The sequence below is a fragment of the Cryptotermes secundus genome, unplaced genomic scaffold (assembly GCF_002891405.2).
Source record: "Cryptotermes secundus unplaced genomic scaffold, Csec_1.0 scaffold2419, whole genome shotgun sequence".
Taxonomy (NCBI): domain Eukaryota; kingdom Metazoa; phylum Arthropoda; class Insecta; order Blattodea; family Kalotermitidae; genus Cryptotermes; species Cryptotermes secundus.
This window is the reverse complement of record NW_019736438.1, coordinates 43,637-55,178: the sequence shown is the minus strand read 5'-3', so window position 1 is coordinate 55,178 and position 11,542 is coordinate 43,637. Positions and strand designations below refer to the sequence as shown.

Genomic DNA, 11,542 nt, shown 5'->3' with positions numbered 1-11,542 from the left:
AAAAAAAAAGTATAAAATCAAACTCCAGGCCCATCCGAACGACTTGGCACAAAAACTACTCGACGACGAAGGGGAAATCAGGAGGCTAAACAGATTTAAACCATCAGATTTGCCCACCAGATTCGAATAATACAACACTTAACTGCATATTACTAAGCAGTTAAAATAAGTATTGAGCATGTTCATTGGAATATGCTCACCACGTCAAGTACTCTCTTTCCTTTTGCTATATGTAAATGAACCACAAAATGTACTTATTATCCACATTTAATGGATAGATTGTATAATTATTGGAGTTAGATAAAAAAAAGTCAAGATTGTTATGTCCCGCCCAGGTGTGAACCGGATACCTCCGTAGTAGAAGTCAGCAGTGTCAACCTTTTGAGCTAGCATGCTCAGTTGAAAAGACTGAGTAGATTTTAACATCGAAATGAAGTAAACAATAACAGGATGTGGCACAGAGTGTACATCCATGAGCATGTCTGCAAGACCGCAAATTAACGTCTGAAATTCTACTTTCGTTTGCTGAGACTAGCACGCAAAGCATGCGATAATGTATCTCCATTCGTGTTGCCCTGGGCGAGTTGCAGAAAGGTCACGTTCGCCCACTTCCTAATGCTGTTGGTTGCGGCACGAAAACTGTGACATCAGAAGTGAAATATCGCCCGGTGGTTTGACCCCGAATTCCTACCCTAGTTCTAACATCCCCAAAGTCGAAGTTATCCCTGGGCTTGATTAATCAGGCACTTCGGCACTAGATGGAGGAGAGTGGTCAGCTTCACGCCCCTGTCGCTCTACCCTGTGGGAAACAGGTCCGGTACCCTCTGGACAGGAAGTTGGCCGGACTTCAGAGCCGGTCTGCAGAATTTCTTGCCCCTGCCGGGAATCGAACCCCATATCTTCGTTCGTGAAGCCCGTCGCCTGGTCAATCCCGGCTCCTCAAACGTACGAGGCAGTCAGTAAATAGGTCACAAATGGAAGTAAAACAACTAATTCGTGTAATAGGTTTCCTATGTGCATCACTACGTAGCAGTACAGTCCAACTTCATGACAGTCTAAGGAGCAGTCTTGCATGCGCATGTTCAAAGGCTGTTTCAGTAGTCAAAATGACGACCGTGCTTGAGGAGAATGCTACCGAAAGGCAAATTTCTGTTCCCCGTTTTTGTGGACAGAAGGACTGACTGCAAAGGATATTCATAGAGAAACGTTTCCTGTTTACGGTGGGAAGTGTTTGTCGCGTAAAGCGGTTCATAGCTGGGTCGAGAAATCCTCTCAAGGACGTCCAAAAGTTACAGATGATGCCCGACCTGGTGTGGAACTGGCTCATACAACAGTCAAAAGACTTCTATGCTGCGGGTTTCAACGCACTGGTAAAGCGATTGGACAAGTGTATCAGTGTTGGAGGATATGTCGAGAAATACGTAAATGCTTCTTCCAGGTTCGAATAGCACAAGTTTTACGTTTTATGTCCATTTGTGGACGTATTTACTGACTCTCCCTCCCTCTTACCTACCAGACGAAAGCCGTAACCCAGTATAGTACACATAAAAGCGTAACTTTCGTGTTTCCTCTTCACTACCCCGGACCGAATAGGGAACACCCAAAGATGTTATGAAATTTACAGTATAGTTCTGCCCATACGTGCGGTAAAGTAAAAGATAATAAAAATGAATCACAAATAAAGGTAAATAATAATCAGGTCTTTTAAATCGACGCGGAAATGTTGCGGGGTGGTTTTATGCGATTGGAATCCTCATTCCCAGTTTTATTAAGCGTACTAGAAAACTTCAATTTCATATTGTGAGTGTCATTCCTTCTTCAGAGTTCAGCTGCTGCTGAATTGTGATTCCGGATGGATAATATTAAAATGGATCTTAGAGAGATAGGATGGGGTGGTGTGGACTGGATCAATCTAGCTCAGGATAGGGACCAGTGGAGGGCTCTACTGAACACAGTAATGAACCTTCGGGTTCCATAAAATGCTGGGAAGTTCATGAGTAGCTGCAAAGTAAGTGGCTTCTCAAGAAGGGCTCAGCTCCATGAGTGAGTGAGTGAGTGAGTGAGTGAGTTTAAGGAGTGGTCAAGGCTAATTTTATGGTGCCTTTTCTTAATGTGCGCCACGGAAGCGACTGAAAGTAGTGACAGGTACACGGTCGCTTGGGAAGATTCCAACCGGTTACCCCCCACCAAGCTGTCCATTGAGTGCTGTTCATCATGCGGGATGTCATGTGGCGCTTGCGCACTGCGCTTCATGCCAGCGTGTTAATGAACTGGGAAGTAACATCTTGTTCACAGACAATTGAAATGTCCGTAGTACAGACGTCTTCCCTTGACAGATGTTTTGGAGAAAACCAAGCAACACAGAGTACGCTACTATGCTCTGTCAGAAACATCTCTGATTTTGCGTCATCATGAGACAGTGACGTTCGTTACGTCATACTTAGGAAGTTAAGTATGTTCTATATGCAACTTACGATGGGAATCAAACCGCCATACCGCAAATCCCATTTATCACAGAGAACTTTTCTTTCGTAAGATTACCTACCGAAGGTGTGACATAATCTCAGAGATGTTTTGGACGAAATATATTGTAACCGATTTGATCAACGCATTTCTAGGCAACGGCTCCGCAAACACGATCCAACGTGCAACAATCAAACCTCTGTCTCAGTGGACGAATGTTGCTAGGCAGCAATCAGCACGCCAATGCATTCGCTGAGTATCAGTCACGTGACTTGCGTTTTCTTTGTGGTCCATGTGGACCCTATATAACAAGGATATGTTGTAGCTTAGAGTAATCAGCTTCACGTTTCGGTCGCTTTACCTGCGGGGATAGAGTTTTCGGTACCCATTGGATAGGAGGCTGGGTGGGCGCCAGAGCCAGTCTGGACGACGTGGAGGAGAGAAAATTCTTCACCCTACTGGGACTCGAACTGTCACCCCTCAATCATCCAGCCCGTAGCCAGTCAATATACCGACTGAGCTGTTCCAGCTCCCACACCATCTTACAGTGCATTTTATGGTGTGCTTTAATTTCCTTCCGTCTACGACTAGATCTTCCAAGAGATGTCTAACGTTAGAGTTGTGAATACCTGTACTGTCTGTCCCATGTTCACTGGTTATTACGAGTACAGCTTAAAGAAAGGAAACGTGCCTTCCATACTGTGTGACCACCCAGGTGCCGGGTCAGGGCTGTTGCCCACCACAAGGGCTGGTCGTAGGCGAGCATGGAGCAATGATGGAATTGTGATCAGCAGGGGTAAATAGAAAGCATTCCGAGTAGAACCTGCTTCAATCGCAGTTTCTCCGCCACGAATGTCGTGTGAAGTCGCCCGAGACAACCTGAGACTCCGCGGTGACAATCCAGCGGCTGACCGCCTGAGCCTTGTCACATCCGCAGGTTTAAAGGCTAAACAATAAAGAAAATTGTTCTTGCTGCATTGACGGTTTTCTCCAACTGTTTCTGACGATTGCACATCTGTCGTGCGAAGTCCTAACCCCGCATTGCGTGACAGCGTTTCAGCTCGACTGTAGTGAGGGTTAAGACGGCCGGACAGAAGGCAGGTCATGTAGCTTACGTCGGAGAAATGACGAAAGAAAATGCATGCGAGACTTACATTGTGGTCTTCTTGGGTATAACGCTGTATACTGCAATAGGTGGGTACCAACGTTTCGGAAGAACCTGCTGCGTGCATCTTCAAGCTACCCTGAGCCAGTCATTGTCTAAATCCGAGGCCCTGTGTGACATTTAGTAATGACTTATTCATACCCCTCGTTCTATCCAGAAGCTAGAGGACCACCCGTTGTCGACTGTCTCTGGTTTGTTATTCAGTAGGCAAAACCTATCCAATTTCGTAATTTTGTGATTCGCTGCGAAATAAAGTATGTGCTCCACAGTTCTCCACGTGTGGCTCCATTGTAAAAATTTGTTAGGTTTATCCTGTATTATTTACTGCTATTTTTGTGGGTTATTTAACGATGAATAGTGGGATGACTAATCTGAAGGAAATGGCCGTTGCCTAGTCAAGGTACTATCCCTCTTTTTGTCTTTAGCGTGTGAGGGAAACCACAAAAAGCCTTAATCATAATAGCCGGTACCGCAGCCGAAATTCTAACCAAGCACATAACAAGAAAAGTTGGCAGCTATTATTGTTTGTCTAAATTTGGTTTGAGGGTCCGTCATATATTGAGTAGGAAATCTTACGGAGGAAAAGTCCTCGTGTGTTCAGTGAGATTTCCGGTGTGGCGGTTGTGGTTCCCAATGTGTGCTGAACAGTATATTGATGACGTAGTGGTGACACACCCTTAGAGACGTTTTGGACCCAGTTTACGGTCCATGTGTGGATACTTTCGGTGGCAGGAACCATTGTTCGGCAGCTGTCTGAGTGGCGCCGTTGTGCAGTGTCCAGGAGGTGAGACCAAAACGAGAAGCAACTACTTTCAATAAAACGTTTATTTACAAAGCGTACAGAACCACACGTGATACAGAACTGGAATGTGAGGGTGAGGCGGAAACGAGAAGCAACTACTTTCAATAAAACGTTTATTTACAAAAGCCTACAGAACTGGGAGTGACAGTGAGCGAATGTGAGGGTGAGACGGATGAACTAATAGTGCTTGACGATTCCGCCGTATCCATAGGCAGCCGGTGCGGCGTAACCCACAGGAGCCACGGCTTTGGCGTAGGCAGGAGCTGCATAGGCGACAGGGGCGGCAACTCTGGCGACTGCGGGAGCAGCATACGCAACAGGGGCGGCGATCTTGGCGACCGCGGGGGCGGCGTACGCCACAGGTGCCACTGCCTTAGCGTAGGCAGGAGCTGCATATGCGACAGGAGCGGCTACCTTGGCAACAGCAAGAGCCTCCTTGTGCACGACGGCGTTGAATCCGTTGTGCGGGTCGGCAGTGTACTCGACGGTACGACGGGTGCCGTCAGGCTCCACCAGGCTGTAGCTGCCCTGGACGACGTCTCCGTCGCGGGACTCATGTTGACTCTTGGAGTCGCCCGTCAGATGGTCCTGGATGTCGTAAGCGTAGCTGTACTGGGGATGAGGGTCGTAATCGGTGTCGACAGCCACGGGGGCGGCTACCTTAGCCACGGCGGGAGCGGCGTAAGCTAAAGGTGCAGCTACCTTAGCATAAGCAGGGGCAGCATATGCAGCAGGGGCGGCATAGGCCGCATGGGTGGCGCAGCTCCATGAGGCGGCGTATGCAGGGCCGGCGTATGCAGGGCCGGCGACGATGCCCGCCCTAGCGGCAGCTATGACGGCGGCGGCGAGCACGATAAGCTGGAATCAAGGAGTCCGGATTAGTAACGTTATTTTGCATTGTTAGAGACAGCAGGTTTGTTGCTGAGTGTTTCATATGCCTTGCACTGAACGTGTCTTGAGCTGTTTTACCGGTATCCGACGAATTATGGCGAATTGCCGCTTCCCTGGCCAAACTGTAATTAAAGATATCATCTTATGAGTTGTGACGTGTTCACTCTGGTAGATAGTTATTGACCTTTCAGAAGAACGCAGCACTTCGATCTCCAATCTTCAGTTCTGAAGATGGAAGCAGAACCGTCTTCCGAAACACCAATAACAATCTACTAGGCTTCGCGGCATCACTTTATGTAAGACAGTAATTTTCATTTTACTGATTTTACGATGTCGAATTGTTTAAAACGGATGGGGAACCGCTTTGAAACATGTTGCCCTCTTTTTTTTTTTTGTAATCTCCGTGGTCCATTTAAGGGCCAGCTGCACAGTTTCACTGGTCCACTGTCCGTATTGTCCCAGATGAAGTACCAATCCCAACACTAAATCATCTTCCCGTTGTTGTTTTTTAAATATAGGAACCTGTACATACACAAACGATCACACTAGCCGCGCAGCCTACGCCATTAACTGTCTTTGCTCGCTCGAACACTGAGGTCGTTGGTTCGAATCCCACTCAAGGCATGGATATTTGTATATGCGTTTATTCTGTGTGTATCTAGCGGCCTTGCGACAAGGCGCCATATCGAGTGCGTATACTATTAAGAAACTGAAAAGGCGGCCAAGGTCCAACGAAGGGCTGTAGAGCCATAGATATATACACACATACCACACTTCATGGTGAAGACGGAGGCAACATGCGTCTCTGAAACGTCCGCAATATCGCTCACACGGTGTAACAATCCGAGAACATAATTTATTTCACTAATTTTAGAGCCTCCTGCGTGAGGGCTTCAGGTCTCCATAGACCAGCAACTTCGTGGGGCGAAATAGCGCCACAGAGGGTGTTAAACTGTACCGTTGCCGGAGTGTGGCCCTTTGGCTTCGGACGAATACTTCCTCAGTTCTGTAGCCCTGCAACACGCGGTCCTCGTGGAACCCAGCAACTATTGCGACTTATGAATCATGTGCTTACCTCAGTTCCTCGAAGTCTATTCTGACATAGTTCCTAGAATTTGACCCGTCTTTTTCTCTCCACGTCCATTCCAATTCATTACTGACTTCTCATCCTACCATTCCACGTTATATAATCTGTGCAACTGACCAGCATCATTAAATTATCTCTAAATAAGTAGGAACATACTGTCGCAATTTTACTGACTCTAGACGGGGTTTCGGGTTGATAATCGGATTTATTTGACTCTTTGATACTCGTACAGCTCTTGAGTCCATTTCACACAACCGCAGTGGTCTAAGTCAGCTAACTGGCCCTGCTTATAACATCTCGGCACGGGCCGCGTAGGAAACACCGTTCCTCCGTTGCAGTGCAATTGTTGTGTTCGTATCTGTTAGGGTGACCACGTAATCGCTCCTGAGCCATTGCGTAACAACGGCCGTTGGTTGCAGAGACATTACTTAGCAACGGTTGTTCTATAGTTGCTTATTTCGCCGTCGTTTCCTAGCAACGGGTCTACATGCCACATTATGTTCACAAATAATAAAATTTGGCTCGCTCTGTCTGCCTACTTATTAGCACCATATTTTTCATATTGTCACGGTTTAGAGTGACTATAGACGGGGTTTGGATTGGTGAATAACTATAAGACGATCGCTATTTCCACGCTTTACAGTTCACTAGAGGACACAGTCTATTGTTCTGAGTCTGTTACTAGACGTTTCCTGATAACGGCTCCAACAATGGTTATTCCTCTGCCTCCAGCTCAAGCCCTCTCTTCACAGGCTCGCGTACAGAACTGACTAAGCTCTAAACCTCGTCTCGCTTAAAACATCGGTGCGGACCACATAGAAAACACATCTCTTAAATGTTGTAATCCAACTATCGCATTATTAAGAATCTGCTGCCTAGCAACGGGAACGTGTTTACCGAGCCGTTGCCCAGAAATGGCCCTGGTATATCCGCCCATCTCGCTACAATATATTCCAATGAATTCCGTCTTATATTTATGAGGTACTCTTATCATATAAACAGCTACCTCGCTTCTGTGTTTCTCGTCCGTCTCACTGGACTGCAAGACCTCAGTTGATTGACCATCGTTAAACAAGCTACAAACAAAGCACAAGCTGCCAAATACACACACTATCACAGAGTTGAATATGACATTCTCAGAGTACAGGCTTGCGGGTTGTGGCGCCGTGTAGAAGCATTCTGTCTTTTTGGTAGTTGCTCCCAGACTTACTTTTCGATTGTCAACATAAGAGCGATATGTGTCTCCGAAACGTCTGTAGACTTGTACCGAAATGTGCGGCGTTACAACCCGTAAGAACGTACTCTTCTGTGTCTCTGTGACTCACGTACCTTGAAGGCCATTGTTGCCGATGTGTCGCAGCCTCTCCGCTGCACTCAGTTTATATACTTGTCCACTGTGATGTAAGGGGCTTATCCCGCTCGGTGTGACGTCCTTTCACTTGCGCCGCCACCACACCTTGACCATAATGTTCCCCCCCGGGCCCCTAGACAATAATTCGGTTGGAATCTAATTCCTGTGAGTCATGGCGCAACGAGCGGAGAAAGTCTTGCAGTGCAGCAAGTACCTCCGCCATTAATTGGGCCGATTAATTCCTTAATCGCCGGTTAGTCGCTTTTCCAGTATATTGCTTTTTCCGTTCACTAAACAGCAGAGAAATGAAACTGCGGTTAACGAAAGGCAGATTGGATTTGAGGTTCTCTCAGCGATAACTGTGAAGATTTTGATCTTCTGCGATGTAACACCATTTAGTCCCGCAAGTCGCCTACGTTTCGAAGGAACAAGCTACATACATCTACAGAGTTGAAAAATAAAATCAAGCAAATAATTAGTGTTTATTTATTTTGCTTGCTCTTTGGCTTTGAATACAGATTCAGTATGTTACTCCGAAACGCCAGTGAACTATCTAACTACACGGCGTCACATTAACTCTCTCGTAGCAGACTTATCTTATTTTCTCCACCCGCCTGGTACTTAAATTATATATCTTCTGAAAATGAACGTGAGAATAAAGACGGCTACTGAGGAAAACCATGTATGATATGACAAGAAGGTATTGAAGTCTCATTAGTTATGCGTTGAGACTGGCATACAACCCTTTAAAGCACGTCAGTTACTATATTTACCACGTCCTTTAACACACCAATATTCTGAATTCTGTATCTGTGTTCCACACGGTTCTCACATAAAACGTCGATTGTTTCCCTAAACAGCAGTAGCAGGTTTCCTGTTGCATACGGACTGAATGTTCAGATATTATTTAGGTGAACTTGAGGCTTAAATTTCATGTAGAGCAGAAGGCCTTGCACAATAGAAAGTGATATTTTTCAAGTTCAGCCTGACCTACATCTTGGCTTCTGCAATCCTTGACAAGGACAAGCAAGACATTGACAGCAGGTTCCACTGATGTTACTTTCACGGCTCCTGTTCACTCAGAGCTCTCTCAGTTTCTTCACAAGGTTCCCACAGATTCTCTGCACATCCCTTTATCATTGTCACTACGAAATTCGGGATTACTATAGCAACGAATTATCGAGCGTTGGCATCGTTCGTATGGTATGTTGCGAACAAGCAAGCAATCCTTTGTTTCAGTGTTTCGTATCTATTATGTGAATATTGATAATGTTTTGATGCGGTTAGGGGGCACGCGGTAGCGTGGTTGGTTGAGGCACTGTGCTAGAAGCCTGAAGGTCGCGGGTTCGAGTCCCGATGAGGTGGAATTTTCAGTTTACCTAATGCTTCCAGCCGCACTATGGCCCTTGGGTCGACTCAGCCTCTAACAGAAATCAGTACCAGGATTCATCCTACTGTGAGGGGGTAAAGGGCGGCCGGCGCGTAAGTTTGACAGCCTTACCGCCATCTGTGTGCATAATGTCTAAAGAAAATGTGGGAGGCTCTACGTCTCACAACCCTGTTGGTCTTCGCGGCCTGTTACAGGGATAACCTTACCTTACCTTCTTTTGATGTGGATATATGAACTGTAAAATAATATAACGAGATGTTCTGGGAAGAACTAAGCGTCTGCTTTCCTTTGATACTACACGGATCCCTATAGAAAATGAAAACAGAAATGTTCGGTTATACACAGACGCACAAACAGCAAGGCGATAACATGTAGGACTGGAAAGGAATATGGGAGAAAGCATGGGAAGGTAATAATACGAAATCCCGTATAACCAATGATGGGGCTTCGTAGTGGATTCTCAGCGGCTGTTACAATGAAAATTAACAGTTTCACAATTTAATTCTGTGTAGTTCACTTTAGTACAGACACTGGCTGTGTTAATTTATCAGTTGTAGCTCTGGTTTTCACGCAGTCGACATGTTTGCAGACAGCAGTGTTTCCTGTGTGTCCGTGCAACATCTGACGTCCAAACATCGGAGTTCACTCCAGCTTCGTGGAACCGAGTCCTTCTTCAGAAGCCGCCAGTCTCTCCACCACTCAAGAATTTCCAAACATTTTATGGAATCACAAGGTTCATTACCGTGTTCACGGGGGCCCGCCACTGGACCATATCCTGAGCCATATCCCTCATTCTGTTCTACGTATTAGGGCTCTGAAGCCCTCTGTTGGGCCTTGGCCGCTTTTTCAGTTTCTTAGTCTATACACAGTCGGTAGGACTCCTTGGAAGAGTGATCAGCCCAACAGCAGGGCAACACAGACAAACATCCATGCCTTGAGTTGGATTCGAACCCACGATCCCAGTGTTCGAGAGGGCGGAGATATTTTATGCTTTAGACCTCGCTGCCACTGGGATCGGCTCACGTCCTCATATCCCACAAGTTTATTCGTTTCAAAATTAGCCTCTCTTCTATACCTAGATTTTCCAAAAGTCATCGTCCTTTAAGGTTTTCCGATAAACATTTTATGATCTCTCCAATGCATTCTGCATTCTCAAACTATTCCATCGTCTTTGACTTCATGATCGTAATGATATCTTCAGCGCCTTGTTCTCTACATCTTTCCCTTGTGTGAGTAACCAGGTTTCCCACTCGTAATATAAAACTCCACAGTTTCGTTTCCCTTCAGTGCAATCTGCACGAGGGACTTGTGGCCGGTGGGAGGAAGCTTCCGGGATTCCTCATATGCAGCTGTGATCAAGCCATGTCTTTCGTATTGAAGTAATCTTTGGAAATGATGCAGTAGCATGAAATATCCAAACGGGTTGCTATAGCGGTAACGATCTACATGCAAGGGGGCGAGAGTTACTTGGTTCGAATCTCGAATGCGACACCGGCTATCCTGATTGACTGTTTTCGTAGTTGTCCTCAGTTTCTCCAGGCGAATGGCGGAATGTTGCATTGATTAGGCCGGAGTAACACCTAACAGCGTCGTTAAATAAACAACAGTTAAGCAATTTAACGTAGCTGCATTTCGGGCTGACACAGAAAAGCATTTAGAAAACCGTGCACGAACAATACACACAGCGAGTTGCTATCATGGCGGGGCGCACGGTCTGTAATTGAGCTGCCCCAGATGTGGCCCGCACTTGCAGACCCCGAGGCTGCTGTTGCTCCACGCGCCTCACAGCAAATGAGAGCTGTATCGCAATTGTCGGCCACATCATGTAACATTTCACTGCCGCTGCAGTTCCAAGTGGCTGATGTAGTAGTCTTCAGGGTAGAAGACTTTCCTCCGGAACCTCGGTAAGCATCTACCAAACTACACGGCGCCTTAACCCGGAACATGAGTCTTTGCCGCTTGTAAGAGTCTCTTAACTTGAGTTTCTTATGGTGACGACTATGAATAATTCTGTAGTCTGGCATGCGACATCCTTGGTAGACGTAACGTTTCGGAGGAAGTTGCTGCCTCAATCTTCAAGGTAGAAAAGGAAGTCCTCGTTTAACGGATGATCCGAATTAATGAAACAAGATATATCCCTTAAAGGAAAAAGCTTAGAAAACAAATAAATATAATTTGAATTGTTTCATATTTGGTCCGTTACACTATCATTCACAAATTGTCAATGAATAATCCGTCGAGTGTAACAACGTTCTTAGGTCACTTATTTATTTCACTCGCCTTACATGTTTCGGTTCAAAAGAAACCATCATCAGAGGCACGTTACAAACACATGAAACCACTGGCGTTGTATTGTACACAGTATGTAAGCTGCGTGATCTGCTACAGATCTG

The 11,542-nt window shown here is 46.0% G+C and overlaps 1 protein-coding gene across 1 annotated transcript; it reads right to left on the bottom strand.

The window, feature by feature from the left end:
• Nucleotides 1–4,432: 4,432 nt before the first annotated feature.
• On the bottom strand, nt 4,433–7,749 carry LOC111869983 (cuticle protein 21). Its single transcript, XM_023861886.2, has 2 exons — nt 7,738–7,749; nt 4,433–5,288 (listed from the first exon to the last, which is right to left on the bottom strand). The coding sequence occupies exons 1-2, from the start codon at nt 7,747–7,749 to the stop codon at nt 4,608–4,610; spliced, it is 693 nt and encodes a 230-aa protein (XP_023717654.1). The 3' UTR covers nt 4,433–4,607.
• Between the last annotated feature and the right edge of the window lie 3,793 nt (nt 7,750–11,542).